Raw genomic sequence first — 25,247 nt, forward strand, 5'->3', positions numbered from 1 at the left:
ACCTAGCTGTCTCTATTTCTATTTTCAAAGGTTGACTTATAAAAGGTTAGCAACAGGAACATTAGATATGCCCAAATAACCGTCTGGTATGTCTAATTTTTTTTTCAGAGGCCTTTTTTTTTCAGCTTGGGTTTTTGAATGAAATTTTATTGTTATGAGAAAAGTTATCACCTTCATCCAGTTATTGGTATTAAATCAGCAACTAATCAATGATCAAAGTCAGTATCTACTTTGTTTTCTTTTGTTCTTTAGAAGTATTATCTCATTTAATCCAAGTTACATGTATTTCAAGATTTAAGGGTCTTATTTGATATAAATTAGGAACGGCCTAGAAATTATCTGTTCCAACTCATTCTTGAATAGGAATATGCTCTGTAACATCTGACAAGTAATTATCCAACAACTACTTAAAATTATCAGTGGTAAGGAATCCACTTAGCTCCTGGAGCAGTCTATTCCACTTCTAAATAATTCTATTATCAAGATTTTCTCTAAAATTTCCCTTATTTGTTCTAATAAAGGCCCCAAAAAATCTTTTTCCTAGGTTTGAGGGACCCTGTGGATCAGTATTCACTCTGAAGACACATTTTTTTAAAAAGATATTTAATCAAATAGTATAGTAAATGTTGTAATAAGATACCCCATGCACACATGAGGTTTTCCCACAGGTTACCACAGTTGCAATTGGGAAGTACAAGCAGAGAACATATAACAGCATTAATAATAATAAATAAATAACATGTATATAGTACATACTATGTGCCAGGCACTGTGTTAAACACTACAATTATTATCTCTTTTGATCCTCATAGAAACCCTGGGAGGGGGGTACAATTATTATCCACATTTTACAAATGAAAAGACTGAGGCAGACAGAGAATAAATAATTCCCAGGGTAAGACCATTAGTAAGTATCTGAGGCTGGATTTGAACTCAGGTTTTGACTCGCCACTCTGTGCACACATATGAGCAAGAAACACATTAACGACACATGTAGTAAATATTTGTCTAGGGAATACATTAAAGGAAATACATGAAGAACTGGTGTGAACATGGCATAAATAAGGCTGGAGAAACTCACATCTCCAGTATTATAGAATGGCTGCTGCCCTCTGATAATTTAAACCAAACTGTTCTCTGTTGGATGAACTCTGCCCTCCACCATGCACCATACCACCTCCACCGATTATCATTTCAAACCTGGACTGTATTGTCTCTGACACCTTATTGTTACTGAGGTATACTCTGAATTTAACCCCTAATCACTACTTAATGTTCTGTTCCTGCCTCCTGGAGTGCAGATTTCAGAAGCCTTTCCCTGGCAAGGTCAGGTTGATGGCTCTTGTAGTGAATGCACAGCTTGGGATTAACACACTACAACCATCTAGGGAACTAATAAAAGCCACTTGAATTCACACAGATTTAAATGTTTTCTTTTAAATCCTGGAGTCTAATGATTTTAAGTCCATAGTGGTAATTAACTACAAGATTTAGGGTTAAAAAACTCCTTACCACTCCCATCATAACCTTAATCATTACCCTGTCCCTATATAAGCATTTCTTACATAATGGCCTCCAAGCTCCAATTGGAGTTATGTGGCAGAATGAGATTTTAAGGCTCATCTTCCTCCTAAGATCCACTATGCTATTAATTATGTTCAGAATGTTTCTCTATAATTATTTTATGTGTCTTAGGGTTTCCCTTTAGATTAAAGGTTCTTTCACATTTATAACAGATATTGAGTTTTGTTTCTGTATCTGTAATTGCATCTTTATTAAGTTTTCCTTTCCGGATGAAGGCTTTCCCACATTTACTACACTGAAAGGGTCTCTCCCGATTATGATGGTAAGTTAGGCTTTCTTGATTGGTGAAGGCTTTCCCACAATCATTACATTTATAAGGTTTTTCTCCAGTATGAATTCTTTTATGTCTCTTAAGGCTTCCCTTCTGGCGGAAGGCTTTCCCACATTCAGTACATTCAAAGGGTTTCTCCCCAGTATGTGTTATTTTATGCAAAGTTAGGGATCTCTTCACACTGAATGATTTCTCACATTCATTACATACATAAGGTTTCTCTCCAGTATGAACTCTCTTGTGTATAATAAGGTTTGCTCTTGTCGTAAAGGCTTTGTCACATTCGTTGCACTGAAATGTTTTTTTCCCAGTATGAAATACCTGATGATTATTTAAGCTTTGATGACTGGTGAAAGCTTTCCCACATTCACTACATTTATAGGGTTTCTCTCCAGTATGAATTCTCATATGTCTTTTAAGGTTTTCCATTGCAATAAAAGCTTTCCCACATTGATTACATATGTAAGGCTTTTCTCCAGAATGAGATCTCTTATGTCGTTTAAGATTTGCTTTGTGGGTAAAGACTTTCCCACATTCATCACATTGAAAGGTTTTATCTCCAGCATGAAACAGTTGGTGACGAATTAAGCTTTGATGATCAGTGTACGCTTTCCCACATTCATCACATTTATAGGGTTTCTCTCCAGTATGAGTCCTTTTGTGTGTTTTAAGATTTGTACACCACCTGAAGGCTTTCCCACATTCATTACATATATAGGGTTTCTCTGCACTATGAACTCTCTTATGTCTATTGAGAGCTCTCCTCAGGATAAATGCCCTTCCACATTCATTGCATTCAAAAGACATCTCACCTGTATGGATTCTCTCATGACTTTTAAGATTTCCCTTGAGGCTAAAGGCTTTTCCACATTCACTACAAATGTAAGGTTTTTCTCCACTATGTAGTTTCTTGTGTACCCTCAGAGATGCACGGTATCTGAAGCCCTTTCCACACAGATTACATTCCAAATGGTTTTCTCTAGTATGACTTATTTGATGTGTCTTAAGAATTCCCCTCTGCCTAAAGCATTTCCCACATTCATTACATTTATAGGGTTTCTCATTGGCATGCATTCTCTGATGTCGCATAAGACATGAGTAGTATCTGAAAGTTCTCCCACATGTATTGCATTTCAATTGTCTGTCTTTAGTATGAATTATCTTATGTTTATTAAGGATCCCTTTCTTACTAAAGGCTTTCCCACAATCATCACATCTATAGGGTTTCACCCCACTGTGATTTCTTTGATAAACAATAACGCTGTTGAAGTTTATGTTATATTCGTTATACTTATGGAGTTTCCCTTGAACATGTTTTCTGTGGTAATGAATAATATTTGTCTGGCAACTGAAGGGCTTTTTGCATTTACTATCCTTACAAAGTTTCTTCCCAATGGAAATTCTCTTATGTTTAAATGGATCTAAAACCTGTTTTAAGTTCTTTCCAAGTGTATCATATTTATAGATACTTTCTCCTATAGAAACTTTCTGTTGAGGAATGACAGCTGATCCCAGGATGCAGTTTTTCCCAAATATATTACATTCAGTAGAAGATTCATTAGTGATTTTTTCCTCCATAGTCTGTTTCTCTTGCTTTTCCTTCTGCCTACCTAACTCAACATCAGGAGCATAAGTTTCTTCCAAAGTAGATTGCCAGGGGCAGTACTTTGTAAGTAATCCTTGGAATGGTTCTCTCACAAAAATATCTTGTTTTAGAGTTGGCTCCTTGGTTTCACATCTTGTCTTCTGATTAAGAGAATCTGAAAGCAACGCAAATGTGTAAATAACCTTTATTCTCTATGGTGGAAGAAAACAAAAGATTTATACTAAGACTACATTATCTTTTCCTTTAAAAACAATCATGATTAGCCTGGAAAAATTTACACAGTCATTGTTATCAGGAAACTGAAGCCCAACATAATTAAGGAAATATTGTATCAGAGTAACCAGCTGCCCAGATTTAATAAATTACATTCCACAGTACTGAAAGCATTTATAAATGTCATCAGAATATCCTTATTCATGAAATTTAGGGATAATGTCTCCATCTTCAGAAAGAAGAAACAAATTAATTTTGTAAACTAAGGATTAATAAGCTTCACGATAATCTGCAGATAAATTCAGGGAAAAGCCTCTCAAGCCAATAACCACTTAGAAATAAAGTATTTGCCATGACAACCAAACTACCAAAAGATTATTTTAAAGATCTAGTAAAAATAATAATATATTTCATTTTCAAGAACAAATGTTCAAAAATCTAAAGGGCAATTTTTTTTTAAAATGGCAAGGAAGGAAGTCTATACTACAAAACAAAAATCATCAAAAGTATTTGGTACTGGTTACAAGTTAATCAGTAAAACTAATGAGACATACAATACAGTGAAATAAACCTAGTAAATCTAAATACCTCAATTACTAGAGTAAGAACTCACTATTTTGGGGGGAAAATACCAAACTGGAAAAACTAGAAAGCAGTCTGAGCAGAAACTAGATTTAGAATATTCTACACCCAGATAAGTTCCAAATGGATATAAAAACTCAATATAAAAGGTCATGTTTTAAAACAAATTTGAGAAGACAGGAATAAATTATTTTTCCTCTCTATGGATAGGGGAAGAGTCCATGACCATACAAGGAATTAAAAAGAGGATCACTGAAGATAAAATGTACAATTTTAATTAGGTAACTTTTGCATAAACAAAACCCATTGGTTTTTGCAGGTACAATTAGAAGGGAAACAGGTAATTAGCAAAATAAATTTTGCCGCTTTTTTCTCTTCCAATCAGCACTTTACAATATGTTCTCCAGCATCACATCCCAAAATATGTCCTTCTGAGAAGGTTCCAAAAGCTCCCATTCCTCCCAGCACTAATTTCATCATACCACTTCTCTGCTTTAAAAAACAAAACAAAACAAAAAACAACCTGTTATATAACCCCAATGTACTTAAGCTAAAGAATAATTCAGTTCCTCAAGGATTCCACAAAACATCTGCTCCAATCAAACTCTTGCATAGCCTGCCTTTCACATGATAGTTCCCCAGCCAAGAATGCCTTCTCCCTTCCCTCTCTATGTACACAAATTCCAACTGCCTCCTCTGCACAATTACCCAATTCTTAATAAAGTTTTACTAAATCACTCATTCTTAAATACCTGTTCTTTTGAACTCTCAAAGTACTTCTACTGCTAATACTCTGTTGCATATACTCAGGCTACTTTTTGAGAAAACCTATTGCTTTTGAAAGTCTATGCTATCTTGTGCCAAAAAAACTTTCACATGGCTGTCAACATTTCATTTCATCAGAAAACTGACTACTCTGGGAGGATCTCATGTCTTCCTTCTTCATTCTTCTCACACACTATAATATAGCTCTTCTTAAAAGGCCTAAGGAAAGCTCCCTGACCAGAAGCTTTGCTCACCAGCTAGGATGATGTTTACTGTGTTTCCCATCTGTTTATTTTTCATTCACTTACCTAGGAAAGTACTAATCAGGACTCCTCTCTCTGCCATCCATGGTGTTTCTATTCTTTCCATATGAGAAATCACATTTGGTATGGAAATGGGAACGCCTCCTTATTGGAAAATAAATGATAAAATGCTTAAATCAGAGAGACAATTCAGAATTCTCTTGCTTAACAGAGAATTAGAAGCATGCTATCATGACTCAGATGGCTGTATATGTTCCCACAAAACACGGGGGATGGATCTCTGGGTTGGAGGAAATTATATTATCCCAATCTTTCCTACGAAGTTACAGACATTTCAGATCTTCAAAGATCTATACTGGATCTTTGGAGGAGACTCTATGACTTTAATGAACAGCCAAGTTGTGAAAGTTCAGCCTTAGGGGAAGCCCAGTAAAACTGCTGATTTCTCATCATACAACACAAACATCTTTCACTTAAGTACAGAGAGAAGATATACCAGTGACTCTGGATACCAAAAACCTGTGAAGTCACTCCCCACCCCAGTCAAGACATTATTTCTCCATGACAAGAGTAGCCCTTCAGGTATTGGTTAGCTAAGAGGAAATGAAAGAACAACGTAAGAGAAATTAATAATTCTGTCTGGGGAAGAGCTGACCTTACCAAGGGAGACAAAATTTTCATAGTTCTCCAGCATTACATCCCAGTACATGTCCTTCTGAAAAGGTTCCAAGAGCCTCCATTCCTCCCAGGTGAAGTCCACAGCCACATCTTGGAATGTCAGTGGGATCTGAAATAGCAAACAAGAACCTGCTCACTTGGGGAACAAACTCATGGAGAATAAGAGGAAGACATGAAGTTAACAAAAAATAAAGTTAGCACTGATCCTCAAAGCATTAAAGGTTTTAAATAGTCCATTTTTACTATTTTTGAAGAGCTCACTTATTTGTTACTTCACGTTATACAAACTCAATATTATAAAAAAGTTTACCACTCACAGACAGCCTTACAAATGAGCTTTCATACTGAACCCAAAATGAATCATCCATATTACTTGAAACTCCTAATGTGTGAAAACACAACTGATGAAATCAAATGAGAACAATCATATCACTGGCTTCCTTCAGGATTTGAAATATTTCAAGTATAATCAGGTCTGTGCTGAACACACACTAGTTAGTTAAACAGTGGTCAGCTACTTGATTCTAATTTATCATCTAACCATCCTGAGTGTCACAATTTAGGGGTCGAGGCCAATATTTTCCTGTTAATTAATAGTAATAAAAATCTGCAACTTCTACCTTATTCTCACTTGTAAAATGAGCATAAAAATAGCACCTGCTTTATAGACTTGTGAGAATCAAGAGCAAGGGATGGTACTGGCCTGTTATTTTGCTCCTATGAGGAGCTCCCTTGCAGGAAATTTTCCTGCATCAATTCCTATATCAATGTAAATCAATACTTTTCTTGTAGCTAAAATTGCCTTAGAGAAAGTTCCCCCACAGTACTGAGTGGTTAAGCAAGTTATCCAGGAGGCCTAGATTGATTTGACTATAACCTCTCTTGGTCTAACCAGAAGCATCAGGCCTTTCCCAGAAGTCCACCATGTTTCTTGACATACAGTTCCTTCTAATAATATGCACTGTATATTCTGTTCACCTGGTTCTGCCCTGAAGTTGCCTTTGTGAATCTAAATCATCTCAGATGAAAAACCTGCCTGAGTGCTGAGAGGGCCAACAAGTGTGATCGGTGAGTCATATTCAATGATATCTAGAAGTTTATGAAAAATGGGAGAGGAACCACACACTGAGATAATAACAAATATTGTCCTGATTCACACAAATTAAGAAAAGAACAGGATCTGCAAAGTAAAGGACATACTATAAATATGTAAAAAAAGACTTGTGCTATAAGTTGGTCAATTTTACTAAACTTCCCCCCCCCTTTATTTATTTTTTATTATAAGGGATAGCTCTATGGGAAGGGCTGACTGAGATACAAGGGCAGATATAAGCAATATCGGAAAAAAGGTACCAATAAAAATTCAATTTAAAAAATCTGAGAAAATGAGAGAGGAAGCATAAGATTACAGAAAGGCAAATATTATACTGATTTACAAGGGTATACACATATAACCAGAAGCTATTTCCCAATACAAGAAGCCAAAGGATATAAACAGTTCTCAAAAAAAAAATTAGAAACTTAACAACTATATGAAAGATTTTTCAAATCACAAATAATAACAGAAATGCAAATTAAAACAATCCTGAGATTTTACCTTCCATTCTGCAAACTGACAAAGATAGCAAAAGCTGGGAATAGTTCCAAAAAAAGTGGGGAGGAGCTGGGGAAGACAGGCACACTGGTTCATTGCTAGTGAAACTGTGAATCAGTACAACTATTTTGGAAAGCAATTTGAACTCAAATATTCATAACTGTTGAGCCAGAGATTCCATTACTAGGCTTGTCCAAAGGAAGTCATTAATCAGAAGTCCCTATCTACACCACAATATTTAAAATAGAATGTTTGTGATAGCAAAGATCTGGAAACAAAATAGATGCCCATAGATAGGAGAATGGTTAAACAAATTATGGAACATGAATATAATGGAATATAACTTCTCTAAGAAATAAAAAGTGTAATGAATAGAAGGAAGTGTGGAAAGATCTACACAAATTGATGCAATGAAATGGAGCCAAGAAAACAATACACATGATGTACACTCCAATAATATGTCCAATAAACAATATATACAATAATATAAATTGATACAAGCATAAAAAAGGATGTTGGACTATTAAACAGAAAATTTTTCCATAGCTAGAAAGAAGAGCTATGATAACACAATCCCATCCCTTTGCAGAGATAAATATTGGACATTGTCCATACTTAGGGACTTTTTTGATGTATTAGTTATGCTGATTTTTTTTCCAGATTTCTCTTCTTTATATTTAAAAAAAAATATTTGCTATAAAGGATGGCTCTCTGGGAAGGAAATGAATACAGGATTATAATTATGTAAAAAAATAATGATATCAATTTAAATTTACTTTTTCAAAAAAGCTTTGCTGAAATCCAGGTAACCTCTATCTATGGCATTATCTTCATTCATCTATTAGATTAGTATCAATACTCCTTCTCTCTATTCACAAGATTATCAACTTAGTTCAGGTCCCTATTATTTCTTGCCTATATTACTGCCAATGGCCTCCTCATCAAGTCTCTTCTCACCCCAATCTATGCTACTGATTGAGATCATCGAATTAGTCATTTCCTATACCTGGAAATTATACTTCTTACAAGCCAGATGAAGATCCCATTAATTTTTTTAAATTGAAGCTTTTTAATTTTCAAAAGATATGCATGGATAATTTTTCAACATTAACCCTTGCAAAATCTTGTGTTCCACTTTTTCCACTCTTTCTCCCCAACTTCTCCCCTAGATAGCAAGTAATCTAATATATGTTAAACATGGTAAAAATATGTTAAATCCAATATATGCATACATATTTATACAATTATTTTGCTGCACAAGAAAAATCAAATCAAAAAGGGAAAAAAATGAGAAAGAATATGAAATGCAAATAAACAACAAAATGAGAGAAAGCTATATTGTGAACCACACTTAGTTCCCACAGTTCTCTTTGGGTGTAGATGGCTCTTTTCATCATAAAATCATTGGAACTGGTCTGAATCATCTCATCGTTGAGAAGAGCCACCTCCACCAAAATTGATCATTGTATAGTCTTCTTGTTGTCATGTATAATGATCTCCTGGCTCTGCTCATTTCACTCAGCATCAGTTTATGTAAGTTTCTCCAGGTTTCTCTGAAATCATCCTGCTGGTCATTTCTTATGGAACAATAATATTCTGTAATATTCATATACTACAACTTATTCAGCCATTCCCCAACTGATGGACATCCATTGAATTTCCAGTTTCTGGCCACTACAAAATGCCACAAACATTTTGGCACATACAGTTCCCTTTTCCTTCTTTAATGTCTCTTTGGGATATAAGCCCAGTAGAAACACTGCTGGGTCAAAGGGTATGCACAGTTTGATAGCCATTTGGGCATAGTAACAAATTGCTCCCCAGAATGATTGGATCAGTTCACAACTCTACCAACAATGTATCAGTGTCCCAGTTTTTCCCCATCCTCTCCAACATTTGTCATTATCTTTTCCTGTCATTTTAGCCAGTCTGAGAGGTGTGTATCTCAGATTGTATCTCAGAGTTGTCTTAATTTGCACTTCTCCGATAAACAGTGATTTAGAGCACCTTTTCATATAACTAGAATTGGTTTTAATTTCTTCATCTGAAAATTGTCTGTTCATATGCTTTCACCATTTATCAACTAGAGAATGACTTGAATTCTTATAAATATGAGTCAATTCTCTGTATATTTTAGAAATGAGGCCTTTATCAGAACCCTTGGATGTAAAAATGTTTCCTCAGGTTATTGCTTCCCTTCTAATCTAATCTTGTCTGCATTAGTTTTGTTACTACAAAACCTTTTTTTACTTAATATAATAGATTACATTATCTTTTCTAATGGTTACATTTTACTGATGATTCATATTAAGCTACCAATCCACTAATGCTCACCCCTAGTCTTTGAAAGACCAAAACTAATAAGACAAAATTCAATACGGATGAATATAGTCAAAAAGTCACAGAATGTGAGATTTAGAAAAAACTCAACACAAAGAGAATCTACCCTCTTTAGAAATAGTTTTGTCTGATGGGTTCTTGAAGTTTTATACCTACGTACAAAAAATTAAATTTCATGGGTATAAGACTGGGGAAGCATAGTAAGATAGGCATTGTCCTAAAAAATCTGGGCGTTTAGGGCAGCTAGGTGGTGCAGTGGATAGAGCACCAGCCCTGAAGTCAGGAGGACCTGAGTTCAAATTTGACCTCAGACACTCAAGACTTCCTGGCTGTGTGACCCTGGGCAAGTCACTTATTCCAATTATCTCAGAAAAAAAAAAAATCCAAATTTTTATTGGAGAGGCTAATAGGAGCTAGCAATAGGATATAGAAGCCAGAAAATCTAATGAATTCTTAGGCTGTACTAAAAAGACATAGTTTCCAAGAATAGGGAAAGGAAAAACCCACTATATTTTGCCCTTTTGAAAAGAGAGCTTCAATTGGGAAGCCACCATTAAATAAGATCATTGATAAGGTGGAGGGTGTCCTATGGAGGGCAATCATAATAGTGAAGAACCCTGAATTAGTGTCATATGAATCAGGTGAAGGAAATGGATATGTCTAAACTGGAGAAGAGAAGACTCAAGGGTGACATGATAGATGTCTTCCGGTATTCCCTTAGAAGAGAAATTGGAACAAAACCAAGGACACAATGGTAAGAAGTAGCAAAAAAAGAAAAAGAAAAAAGCTATCAGGAACATCATTCTAATAATTAGAGCTGTTCCAAAACAGAATGGTGTGCTTCAAGAGGTACTGGGGGTGCCTGCTTTAGGAGTCTTCCAATAGAAGTTGGATGACCACTGTAATTTTACATGAGGATTATTTATATAATATTATATATGGTATAATGTAATCTAGTCAATAAACATTTAAGTGCATACTATATTACAGACACTGTATTCAGAACACAAAGAAAGCAAAAACAAACAAACAAAAAAAACTCCCTGCTTTCTATGAACTTGTGGTCTAAGGGGTTTATGAGTTGGAATAGATGGCAAGTAAGGTCCAACTCTCAAATTCTGTTATAGTTTGATTTGCATCAATTCATAAAAGCCAATATTTCTCCAAAATCTTCATACTTATGATGGCTTATAAGACAATATACTTTTATACACCACAATTTATTCAGTTATTTCCCACTAATGAGAACCTACCTGCTTTCCAGTCTTTCACTATCACAGAGAGAGAAGAGATAATATGAATATTTAAACAGGTGGGGACCTGCTTTCTCTATTTAAATGCTCAAAAATGCATGAATAAAAACAGGAACACTCAATCAAAGAATTGGTAATAAGTTTGTAACCAGATACAATGGAGACAATGTCACAAAAGGCAAAATAGATTACCTGAATTCAACAAGAATAAAATGCTTTTGTTGAAATAAAATACATATGTGTAGACTAAGAGGCACAGTGGTATGAGGGAAAAAGTATTGGCTCTGGAATCAAAAGACAAGGGTTCAAACTCCAACCATAAGATTTATAATGCCTGCAAGATCTTATTCTCTCTGAGCCTCAGTTTCCTCAACTGTAAATTGAGAGGCTTGGGACAACATGACTTCTGAGGTTTGTTTTTTTAATAGTTCAAGATCTCTAATTCTAAGTAAAGATGCAGATGAGGAAATCTCTGCAGAAGAGATGATAAAATTTTGATATATAAGTCTACAAATTCATCCAAATACCATGTTCCTAATAGAAATGAGGGAAAGATATTCTGAAATTCCGAAAAGATTTAAAACACATTCAAGAATCCTCCAAAAGTACCGGCTCATTAGGGCTGATAATTAGGCAAATGCAAACTCTGCCTTTTCTAGTCATACCCTCCAAACTGCCAAAGATGGAATAATTCCCCGTTTGTGGGGATATAAAAACATCCCTGGCCCTGCAGCTGCTAGCTGGTCCAACCATTTTAGAAAACACTTTGGAATCCCACAAAAAAAGTTACAAAGCTCTTCACACTCTCTGACCCAGCTGGCTGATCTCACAATTAATTAGTTTTCTTGTTTGTTTTTTACTCTCAAGAAGTTGACTGACAAAATGAAAAAACCTATATGTAAGAAAACCTGTAACAGTGATATTTGCAACAGAAAAAAAGGCAATGGTATGTGATCTAAGGAGAGACAAATATGAAGATTTCAAAGAATTAGAGGAAAATTTATAAGTTATATAGTAGAGAGAGGAGTCATAAGAATAATATTCACAACTACTACAGAAACATGAATAAAAACTATTTTAAATGGGAATATAAATCATGGCTAGTAATTCTGGATTTGGGGCCAGAAGAAGTGAGTTCAAATTCTGCCTCACCAGTTATTGGGTGGTCACTGGCAAATCATCTTAGTTTGTTTACTCGTCTATTAACTGTCGAAAGGTTGAGAATATTGAGAAAAGGTCCCCCAGACAATAGGAGAAAAATGGGGGGTAGGATGGAGGTCATGAAGCAGTTGGACTAAATAGGGGTTTATGAGTTGGAACAGATGCCAGTGAGGTCCCTTCCAACTCTCAAATTCTGTCATTTTTTTTGACTTGCATCAATTCATACAAGTCTTCCAATGTTTCTCCAAAATCTTCATACTTATCATGGCTTGTAGAACAATATACCTTTATACAACACAATTTATTTAGTCATTTCCCACTAATAAGAACTCACCTGGTTTCGTTCTAGCTCTAAGTCAATTGATGCATACTGAACAATATCACTACTAACTTACAAAATAAATCCATTCCTACTTAGCAGAAAATGCTAAAAGATAAGGTTTCATGAATTATGAAATTAAGAGAGTTGGATTACATTCCTTTTAGCTCAAAAAGAATCAAAAAGAGTTCATAGAACTCTATATTATTTGTTAGAAATTGCTAGTCTTTGAGGGTACAAAAATGAGTTCAGGTCCCTGAAATCATAAGACAGAGGACAAGAAAGAGAAGTATCCGTATTCTGAGAACAGAGATGGCATTTCAGGAAAGAGAAAGTCTTTAACTCACCTGGGTCCCAGCTGTTAGGAGAACAGAAGTCATTTCTTCTCCTTCTCCTCCTAGTTTTACCTTTCTTGGAGAAAAAACAGTACTGAAAAACCAGACTTGAAGAGAAAGAAGGAAATCAGAAAAGAGACCCTCCTATCTAGTTTCCAAAGTAATAAAATACACACACACACACACACACACACACACACACACACATCCTATCATCCTTACAGAAAGAGGATCTATAATTACATCAACTGTTTACAGACCTAATTGTTAAGACTCCACCACAAAATACTTTTGTGAACAAACTAATTTCTCTGGGGTTTTTATATCAGTTCACAACAACTTGAGCAAAGGGGAGTTTTTAAGAAGTCCAGACAAGAGTCTCATTTCTGAGAAGAGGTCCAAAGTGAGCCACGGCATTAGATATTTTCCCCTTTTTCCTTTTTTCTCTCTCTTGTCCCATCAACCAATTACAATGGTAAACTCTCAAAGAATAAATCTGGAAGTAGAGGTAACAGAGAACACCTGGCTTCCCTACCGATAATTACTCCAAAGCCCCTGAAAAGTGAAAAAGCTAAAGATAAAACTTTTCCTGTGCAAAAAGAAAGCTTGGGGACAGGGAGAATCTCCAGAAGTATCTTATCATTACTTTAATCTGGATAAAAAATTATGACAATACCAGAAACCTCCCCACTGCATCCAGGTGTCAAAAACATGCTGCATTAGACATATATATCTGACATATTGGTTTTCTCCTTTTGCTCTCATTTTGATTTAAAACCTAATCATTCATTTAGAGATGCCTTTGCCACTACACAGCTAATACACTGAGAAGAAATTGATCAGTTGTTTTCAAAATTTCTGGAACTTTATCTCTCACCCAGACTAGAATACCTTATCTCATCGCTAAAACAGCAAGCGACCCCGTTTCACCCACATGTTGAAGTTCTGACGTCCTTGTTGAGGTATTATCAAAATAAGAAGGAAGCATGTGAGAGGTGCCAGGAAACTGCACAGGGGTACGTCATCCCAAGTTTCAGAAAAGTTTAAAAGAAGTGACTCTACAAACTCTAGATCCCCAAGCTTGACCTTGATTCCTTGCAAAATTCTGGAAGGTCTTCAGGGAATGGTTAGGAGGCAGAAAAGTTGAAGAATCAGCGGGGTTTCATCAAGAAAAGGTTACACTAGACTAGCTTTATTTATTTATTTATTTTTTTTTTGATGTTTCCTAGAAGTGTGAGTGATGCTACAGAGTTCACTGTCATCCCAGTCCTGTTCCCTGGGGTTCTGTCCTGGATGGATCTCCTTTTCTCTCTCTCCTGGCTCTTGGGGAAATCAAACCAACCAATTGGGGATACTTAGAAGATAAACTCATCACTCCCTTAAGCCCCCAAAGGACCCTCAACTCCTCTCCCAGGCCGGCCTTCCACATTATTTGGGGTGCCAAGTCTTAGGTTCAAATTTCCAGTCCCACACTTGTGGGCATGATAGCTCCATTCCCTTTTCCTCCATCCTTCTCCCTCTCTCTGCCCCAGAGGGAGGCTCCTTGCACTCCCCAACACCATGAACACACCACCCAGGCATGACCGCATATCTACACATGTCCACACATATACACCTGCACATATATATACCTGCACACACACGCACACACCTGCACACACGCACACACCTTCACACTGCACAAAGATACACCTGCACACGCACACCTGCACACAGACACGCACCTGCACACATATATACCTGCACACACGCACACACCTGCACACTGCACACAGACACACACATATACACCTGCACACACACGCACACCTGCACACACGCACACACAGATACATGCACACCTGCACACATACACACACCTGCACACACGCGCACACACAGATACACGTGCACACCTGCACACATGCGCACACCTGCACACACGCACACACCTACACACTGCACACAGACACACACAGATACACCTGCACACACGCACACCTGCACACACGCACACACAGATACACGCGCACACCTGCACACACGCACACACCTGCACACAAGTGCACACACCTGCACACTCGCGTACACCTGCACACTGCACACAGACACACACAGATACACCTGCACACACGCACACCTGCACACACGCACACAGATACACGTGCACACCTGCACACACGCACACACCTGCACACATGCACACACCTGCACACACACGCACACACCTGCACACGGCACACACAGATACACGCGCATATATGCACGGGAACACTTCTGCACACGGGAGCCATCGCGCACGCACATACACACACACACACACTGCTGTATCCATGCACGGACACACCTCTGCACACAAACATACGCACTCCTCCATGCGTGCACGGACACACCTCTGCACAAGGACGCCCCTACACACCCTGGATACATGCACGCACATCCCTGCCCAGAGACACCTGCGCACAAGCACAGCCCAGCACGCGCTAGCAGGAACTTTACAAACACACACCTACACACCCCGACACATATATACATTCCCTGACTCACCCACTGGCACAAAGGCCCGCCAAGAACTAAAAGCTGGAAAAACCAAACCCTTCCTCTGCCTCATTTCAAGAACTGCGAATGCGCAGATCGCCTCGAACTACATTTCCCACAATGCACCAGGACCCAGCCAATCAGGACTAGTAAACGCTGACTCCGCGCAGAACTTTTATCTTAGGAAGCGAGACTGGAAAATGGCCGTCAGCCGGCGCCTTCTGCGCAGGCGTTCCTTGTTCGGAAAGTCTTGCCTGGGAATTGAGTAATCACGTCTCCGCGAAAGTTGGCAGCTTTATAAACATACATTAAGGGAAGGTTAGATTTTTAGTGCGGTTGTTTTTTTAATTTTGATATGGGTCATAGGATACTGAGTTAAAATTTTTAAAATGAAACCTACACGTCAAAAGTAAATTAAAAGACAGTTTCGGCTGCGCAGCCAATAGAAGGACACTTCCCCACCACGTGGCAAGCCCTGCCACATGTCTGCGCATGCGTCACGCCTGTCCCACCCACCCCCACTCCCACGCCCCCAGTGGCCAGTGGCCTCTGCTTAGGTGACGCCGCCTAGGTTTTCTGGGCATGCGTCTAATTCTGCTTTACAGCTGAGTGGGCGTTGTGGTTCTCTGGGACGTTACATTTTAAATTAGGAAAATATTTAAGTTTTTTTAATGGAAGGGGAGGGGTTGGTTTTTTTTTTTTGTTTTTTTACTGAAAACAAAACAAAAACCTACAGAAAATTAAAATAAGGAGCAGAAGCAAAATGTATTGGTGACCTAGCTCCGAGGCAGCTTCTCTTTCAGTGACTACAGAGGGGAAGAGCAGAGTTCAATCCTGTCTGATAGAAACTAGCCCTTGAATGGCACAGAAACTCCAAGTTTCTGGGGTCACTGGGCCAATGATCCTTGGCTATTCTTGCTTTGGAAGAGAGAGCTTTTCACCCAGGATCTTCCTTTCCCTGTGAAATCTCGGGTCCTTCCTGACTCCTCTTCCTATGAGATAAATTCTAAAACTGCAGTCAGTCAGGCAATACCACAGTAAGGGGACATTCTGAAAGCAGAAACTTCGCTGTTCAGTCCCGTCTGAGTTTTCTGGGCAGAGAAACTGGAGCGGGCTGCTACTTTCTTCTCCAGCTCATGTTACAGATGAGGAAACTGAGGCACATAGGGTAAAGTCCCAAGTCTCACACTCAGCCAGTAACGTCTGAGGCCTTTGTGACCCACACAAGGGCGCTCTACCCACGGAATCACGCAGCCGATTAAACAATGCCAGTATTTGATGCAGGCACCCAGTAGCACAAGGTGTAAGTGCCTGTGTCAAGAGATATTTATTAAGCAACTATATATGATGAATTCAGTGCTAAATGTTTAATGCTGGAATTATGGGAAATTTTTATTTTTTATTTCCTTTAATTTATTTTTTCATTCAGGGTTCAAGACGATTCCTCCAGCAATTTTAGGCTAACCAGTAACCAGTCTTCTATTAATATTAACTTTGTATCTGACCCAAAGTTGACTGATAGAATAATACAAAAGGAGACTTATAGTTAAGTAATATCAAAACCAAGTGGCAGAGCATCCTCGTTCTTTAAAAGGAAAAATTAAATGAGAGAAATTAGACAATAAAATTACAATGAAAATATCTAAAATGAATAGAATTTTAGATATGACAGCCTTCGGGATAAAACTGAATGAAATGGAAAGGACATATATACTTTTATCTCAACTGTACATGTTACCTTCACAAAAACTGACCATATATTAGGCCATAAAAAACAAAAGCAGAAAAACAAAAATATTAAATGTACCCTTTTCAGATTATAATGCAATAAAACTATATTCAATAAAGTACCTTGAAAGCATAGATTAAAAACTAATTGGAAACTAAATAATCCTTTAAAAATGAGTGAGACAAAAAACAAATCATAGAAACAATAATTTCATTAAAAATAATGACAGTGAGCCAACATACCAAAATATGTGAGATTGCTTAGGAGAAAAAGTGTATCTCTAACTCTTAAATTATTTTTTAAGAGAAAAAACAAGTTAATGAATTAGGAATTCAATTTTTTAAAAAAGGAACAAATTAAAAATGCTGAAAAATCAAAGGAAATATTAATAAAATTGAAAGTAAAAGAAAAACATTGAACTGATAGAACCTGGTTTTATTTTTAAAAAATAATAAAGGAAATAAATTATTGTTTTTTTTAAGAAAAAAAAAACCCTAAATTACCAGTACCAAAAATGAAAAGAGGGAATGCTACCACCAATAAAGATAAAATTAAAGCAATTTAAGAAGCTATTTTTGTAATGCTGGAGAAACTGAGGCAAGAGAAAGATTAGAGAGTTTTTAATATTTTATTTGGATTTCTGAGAGGGAGAAATTTTCTGGGACCAAAGGATCCATTTTGGTCCCAGGGCTAATGTCTTAAAGCATTCAACATAAGCATCAGTATCAGTATCAGTCTCAGCATCAGCAAGGAATGTGAGAGTCCAGTGAATTATATGTTTACAGAGATCAAGGTAGACAAAGGCAAGGGGCAGAGTCAGAACACTGAGAGTGGGAATTTCCAAGAAGAGAACATCAATCCAGTTCTGACAGGGTTGGGTATGAAGACCATTAATTCTGATAAAACGGGAGTGAAGGGAGTAGTCAATTAGAAATCGAAAGTCTGGAACTTAGAGATAGAGGATGCCAATTAGGTATCTGAGATAGGACATCTGGAATTTTATCTTTTGGAATGCCAGAGTGGCCAGATCTCTATAGCCCTAATTATCTCAGCCTTATTGAGCAGGAAATGGGGGGGGGGGGGTTGCATCCAGGAGGATTGAGGCAGAACAATTTAGGGAAATTGAGGGACTCTTAAAGGGAATCATGGTACAACATTTTGCCCAATTATATACCAATAAAACTGACCATCTAAGAAAAATGGGTGAATATTTACAAAAATATAAATTGTTCAGATTAAGACAAAGACATAGAATAGTTAAATCTTAGGAAAATAGATTGAATATGATAAATGAGCTTCTTAAGAAAAACTCCCCAGAAACAAATGATTTCTTCCAAATATATAACAATAAATTTCCATGCTATATGAACTATATGGAAAAAATACATAAAGGAGTCCTTCCATATTCCTTTTATGTAAAGGGCTGAATCTCTGAGCAGATGCACTTGGATAACTGAGCACTTAAGGCTAATTACCAATTGGACAATATTAGAATTTGCTTGGAAAATGGCCTGCCCCACATTCTGTGCTGGCTCGATCTGTTGGCCTACAGAGAGATCTGGAGGAGGGAAAAAAGGTGGAGTAGGACTAGCGAGGTGACTCTGGGCAGTAGAAGAAAGAGGAAATTCTGGTGTCCACTCTCTCTCCTCTCCCTTCAACAAAGCATAGAAATCAAGGATTTTTGCTTATCCTGACTCCAGCTGATTTTAAAGTATCCAGGGTGCTAACACAGTCATCACACTTTTAAATCATAAATATGATTTTGATACCTAGACCAAAGAGAGCAAAAACAGAGAAAGAAAATTGTAGACTACTATCCCTATTGAATATTGATGCAAAAATATTAAATAACATACTAGCAAAGACATTACAACAATATACCACAAAGATCAGGCATTATGATGATGTGGGTTTTTACCAAGAAGAGAGGATTGGTTCAATATTAGGAAAATTATCAGCATAATTGACTATATCAATAACAACCTCTCCCCCAAAAAATCATATGATTATGTCAATAGATACAGAAAAAACTCTTGACAAAATACAACATTTTCGTATTTAAGGTACTGGGAAGCATTGGAGTAAATTGAGCTTTTTTTGAAAAAAGTAGAATCTATCTAAAACGAAGAACAAGAATAAAATGTAATGAAAATGAATTAATATCCTTCTCTGTAAGAGTGGGATGAAGTAAAAGTATCCATTATCACCACTATTATTCAATAATATAATATCAGTGCTAGCCATAACAATAAGACAAGGAAAAGAAATGGAAGGACTAAGAATAGGCAATGAGGAAACAAACCCATCACTTTTTGTGGATTAATAATATGGAATACTTAGAGAACCTTAAGAGAATCAACTAAAAAACTAGTTCACAGAATTAATAATTTTAGCCAAGTTTCAGGATATAAAATAAGTCTACACAAATTACTAGCATTTTTATATATTATCAACAAAATCCAGTGAGAAGAGATAGAATAATTCCATTTAAAATAACTATAGACAATCTAAAGTACTAGGGAGTCTATCTGCCAAGACAAATATTGAGACCAAATGAACACAATTACAAAACACTTTTCACATAAATACAGATCTAAACAAATGGAGAAATATTAATTGCTCATGGGTTGACTGAGCCAATATAATAAATATAACAATTCTACCTAAATTAATTCATGTATTCTGTACCATAACAAATACCAAAGAATTATTTTATAGAGCTAGAAAAAATAAGAAGATTTACGTGGAAGTATAAAAGGGTAAGTATATCAAGGGAATCTAATGAAAGAATATGAAGGATGGCAAGCTAGCAGTATCAGATTTCAAACCATATTACAAAGTGGTAATCATTAAAAAAAATCTGGTACTGGCTAAGAAATACAGTATTAAATCAGTTGAATAAATAAGATTTATAATACACAGTTGTATTTGATAGACTCAAAGGGCCCACACTTTGGGGTCAAGAATTTCTGGGAAAACTTAAAAGCAGTTTTGGCAGGAATCTGGCATATAGCAACATTTCATGTCATATACCAAAATAAAGTCAGAGTGGGTACATGACATTCCTAAAGAGTGATATCATATTCAAATTAGGAGCACATGTAAAATTTACCTGTCAGATCTACAAATGAGGGGAAAAATTGACCAAACAAGTAAAAGAGAGGATTATGGGAAATATAATGGATATTTTTATTATGTGAAATTTAGGTTTTTGCAGAAACAAAACCAATGAAGCTAAAACTATAAAGAAAGCAGGACATTAGGAGAAAATGTTTATAGCAACTTCTCAAGCATATAAGGAGCTAAATCAAATTTATAAAAATAAGAGTCATTTCCCAATTGATATGGTAAAATGATATGAACAAGAAGTTTTCAGACAAAGAAATCAAAGCTAATCAAGTCATATAAAAATAAATCACCATCGATTAGAGAAATACAAATTAAAACAATTCTGACATACCACCTCACACCTATCAGACTGGCTAATATAAAAAAGAAAAATGACAATTGCTGAAGAGATGTGGAAAAATTGGGACACTAATGCATTATTGATAGAATTGTGAACTGGTCCAACCATTCTAGAGAACAATTTGGCTTTATACCCAAAGAGCTATGAAATTGTGCCTACCCTTTAAACTATCAATACTACTACTAAGTCTGTATCCCAAAGAAATCAAAGGAAAAGAACTTATAAATACAAAAATATTTATAGCAGCTCTAATTGTGGTGACAAAGAATTGGAAATTGAAGGTATGTCCATCAATTGGGGAATGACTGAACAAGTTGTGATAGAATACTATTGTTGTATAAGAAATGATGAGAGGCATGGTTTCAGAAAAACATGGGAAGTCTTATATGAACTGATGCAAAATGAAGTGAGCAGAGTCAGGAAAACACACAGTAATAGCATATTTAGTGGCTAAGTGACACAATAGAGTACTGAGTTCAAATTTGGCCTCACAATCTAATTGTGTGACTCTGGGCAAGTCACTTAACCCCTGTTTAACTCAAATGTAAAATAAGCTGGAGAAAGAAATGCTAAACCACTCTAGTATCTTGTTAAGAAAACCTCAAATTGGGACATGCAGAGTTGGACACAACTGAAAAAATGATTAAACAACAGCAGCATATTATAGTAACAATCAACTGTGAAAGACTTAGTTACTTTTGATCAATATAATGATCTAAGATAATTCCAAAGAATTCATAATGAAAATGTAATCTACTTCCAAAGATAAAACTGATGAACCCAGTGCAAAGTGAAGCAAAACTTTTTTTACTCTATTTTTCTTATTACATTTTTTTTTTAACAATGTGGCTAATACGAAAATATATTTTATATGATTTCATATGTAGAATTCATTTCATATTGCTTGTTTTCTACATACACAGGGAGGGGAATTTATATTTCTCCATACTAATGGAGAGAATTTGGAATCTAAAAATTTTATATAATGAAAATTAAAAAATAATAATTTTTTAAAAATTAAATAATACATATGCAGGATAAATTAGAGGTAATCGCAGAGGGAAGACACTAACATTAAAGGTAACCAAGACAAGCTACTCACCGAAGCTTGGATTTTAGCTGTAATTTGGAAGAGGATAGAAAACAGAAGTAAGATAGGACAAAATTCACTGACTGGGAATCAGTCAGTGAAAATGTCCAGAATGGAGACAGTTGTGTGTGGGAGGAACAGCAAGGACAGCTTTAGTGCATACAGTCATCTGTGAACTATAAAATCATGAACCAACATTCTCTCCAATTTAGTCTTGGTAGTATGGGTGATTTCTTGATTCATGCACAAATTGGATTTAAATGAGCCATTAGAATCACTCTCTTCCAGAGTCATCTCAGCACAGTGGCAGAACATCTTAACTCTTCAAGAGGCAATGGAATTTTTGGAAGACAGTTATATAACTGAGTCTGTGTTTTAGGAAAATCACTTTAGTGCCTGAATGGAACATGGATTGGAGTGAGGATAAAGAAGGGGCCTCGAAAATCTAAAACTTCTTGAAGGAGAAAATCTCCTTCAACTCTGCCTCAGTGAGGGACCCCACCTAAGGGAACCAAGACAAACAGTTTCATTCTGTTATCTAGGTGGGATTGATTCAGTCCTGAGCAAAGGGCTTTTGCCAGATGGACCTCGGTAGCTCACTCAGCTGCCAGGACTTTCTGTCCACTGAGAACTGCATTTTCAATGCAAAATTCCATTTTCCAATAGATCTGTCCCTATAGAAGTCAGTCTCTTGGTAAAATGATTTCTATCCAACAATAAACTTTCATTTTGCAACTAATAATTCAGGAATGAGTGGCTTCTTTCACTCCTAAAACCTGCAGCCGATTTAAAGGGGATTCTTAACAACTCTCTTATAGCCACTAATCTAGACCATTCAAAACAGCATAAGGAGAATGGCATTGCTCTATATAGTTGCTGTTTCATGCATCTGACTCATTATAATCCCATTTGGGGTTTTGTGGGCAAAGATATTGGAGTGATTTGTCATTTCCTACTATAGCTCATTTTACAGATGAGGAACTGAAGCAAACAGGGTTAAATGATTTGCCCAAAGTCACATAACTAGGAAATGTCTGAGAGCATACTTGAACTCAGGGAGAGGAGTCTTCTTGACTCCAGGCCTGACATTACAGACCCTCTCTTCCAAAGATGGTTTAGAGGGAAAAATAATGAGATCTCTTTTGGACATATCAATTTTACAATATCTACTGGATATCCAGTTCAAGAAAGGCAGTTGGAGATGCAAGATTGGGGGACAAGCAGAAAGACTGAGGCAGGATAAGTAGATTTAAGAATCATCATCATAAGAATTGGTAATTAAATCTATGGGAGCTGATGAGATTACCAAGTAAAATAGCATAGAGGGTAAAGAGAAGAGAGCCCAGTAAAGAATTAAGAGGCAGTAATCTGAAAGAGGATCCAGCCAAGGAGACAGAGAAAAAACAATTAGGGAGCAGTAAAACCAGAAAACTAGAGAAGAAAGTATCAAACAGTATCAAGGATCAAAGGTATCAATGGTTGCAGTGAAGTCAAGGAGAATGAGGACTGAGAAAAGGCCACTGGATTTGGAGAGAGACTAAAAGTTTAGTGAAATGATAAGGTTGGATGCCAGATTGCAAAAGGAGAAAGTGAGAAGAGAGACTGATGCCAAACACCAGTTTAAAATATATACTTGCTTGTAAAATCTCATGAAGATAAATAATTATGAGCACTACTCCCTCATCAAGTTAAAAGAAGCAATGAAGAACAAAAAGAGTTCAAAAAAAGCTTAAGATATCTAACTAAAAAAAGGTTGCCATAAGGACATTCAAGGATGAAGACCAAAAGATTATAAGCAAAAGAAAAATGAATAGGAAATGGTTCTCATACCAATGGTTCTCATAATGGTATGAGAAGCACTGATGGGAATTAGAAGGTTTAGAGGGCTAATTTCTAGTTATCAATGTTATTTTAAAATTCATACTGTTTTGAAAAATTCTGTATTCAAATAAAAGCCAAAGGGCTTTGGCAAAAGGGATGTAGACATTGTTTGATCATAACTAGTATTTTTAAAAAATAAATTATGCATCAAAAATAATCTGAGATTCTTAAAATTTTTAAAATAGTACTTAATTTTTTAATGTTAAGACAATTTTCAATATTAACTTTTGAAAGATTTTTAAGTTCCAAATTTTCCTCCTTCCCTCTTTTTTCTTTCCCCTTACCAAGACAGCAAAGTAATCTGACATATATAGATGCGATTATGTAAAACATTTTTCCATGTTAGACATGTTGTGAAAGAAGAAACAGAACAACAACAAAAATTCAATGAAAATAATCTGCATTCAGATTTCAACAGTTCTTTCTTTGGATATAGATAGCATTTTCCATCATGGGTCTTTTGAAATTGTAGAGATCAAGGATGGGAAGGGGGTAATTTTTTTTTTTCTGCTAAAAGTAACTTGGATATTTATAACATCATTTGCAGGTCATATAAAATCATCAACTTAAAAACTCAAGCAATAGTAGGTTCTTTTGGCTCATCATTGTGGTTGCCTCGCCAGGGGAAGAACAAATGATTTCAAAGGCCTTTAAAGGGTCACTGTGCTGGACATTCCTCACCCCTCTCTCTTAGATCATTGATTGGCTGAGAAAAGATAAATCAATCATAGTCAACCATTATACAATAGTACTGTTACTGTATATCATATTCCCCTGGTTCCGCTCTTCCCTCTGCATCAATTCATGTCTTTCCAGGTTTTTCTAAAATTTGCCCGCTCATCGTTTCTAATAACACAATAGTATTCCATTACATTCTTAAACCACAACTTGTTCAGCCTCCATTTCTCATTCATTGTCACCCAAAATGAGCCGCTATATTTTTGTACACTTGGTCCTTTCCCCTATTTAACGATCTCTATCAGAAGGTTCATTTTCATTCTCTTGGTGTTTCAGTGCCTTGAGAAGGATTCTGAAGTCTTTCAAAGTTGATTTCCTCTGTGATATTAACACTGTAGGAGCTATTACCTCATCTCTGCTTGGCTCACTCGGCTCTACGTCATTTTAAAGCGACTTTATCTCCCCCATGAGACTGTAAGTTCCCCGAGTGCAGGAACTGCTTTGGCCGTTTCTGGGAGCGCACTTGGTGAGCGCCTGCGGACTGACTCCGTTTCAGAGAGTTTGAATCCCCAGTCATTTACTGCAAACCTGTTTTTGTGGGCTTGGAGCCAAATACCCTATTTCACATTAACAACTTTTCAAGTGCACATTTATGCTTTTCTTTCTTTGCATCAGGAAATGTTTGTGGTTGTGGATAATCGTAAACTCATTAAAAGAAAAATAAAGGGAAGAGAGAGAGAGAGAGAGAGAGAGAGAGAGAGAGAGAGAGAGAGAGAGAGAGAGAGAGAGAGAGAGAGAGAGAGAGAGAGAGAGAGAGAGAGAGAGAGAGAGAGAGAGAGAGAGAGAAAGAAGAGAGAGAGAGAGAGAGAGAGAGAGACCCCTAAACATAGAATCAAAGAGATCATAGCCTGCCACGGGG

At 36.5% G+C, this 25,247-nt stretch overlaps 1 protein-coding gene across 2 annotated transcripts; it reads right to left on the reverse strand.

Annotated features, from left to right (window-relative positions):
* On the reverse strand, positions 1-15,725 carry LOC116422032 (zinc finger protein 260-like). 2 transcript variants are annotated; one of them, XM_031957134.1, is made up of 5 exons: positions 15,491-15,725; positions 12,977-13,036; positions 5,945-6,071; positions 5,330-5,428; positions 1-3,615 (listed from the first exon to the last, which is right to left on the reverse strand). In XM_031957134.1, the coding sequence occupies exons 2-5, from the start codon at positions 13,007-13,009 to the stop codon at positions 1,649-1,651; spliced, it is 2,226 nt and encodes a 741-aa protein (XP_031812994.1). In that variant the 5' UTR covers positions 13,010-13,036; positions 15,491-15,725; the 3' UTR covers positions 1-1,648. The 2 variants fall into 2 exon arrangements, with proteins under 2 accessions (XP_031812994.1, XP_031812993.1); XM_031957133.1 differs by having other exon boundaries at positions 12,977-13,040.
* Between the last annotated feature and the right edge of the window lie 9,522 nt (positions 15,726-25,247).

This window comes from Sarcophilus harrisii, chromosome 2 (genome assembly GCF_902635505.1).
Source record: "Sarcophilus harrisii chromosome 2, mSarHar1.11, whole genome shotgun sequence".
NCBI lineage: Eukaryota > Metazoa > Chordata > Mammalia > Dasyuromorphia > Dasyuridae > Sarcophilus > Sarcophilus harrisii.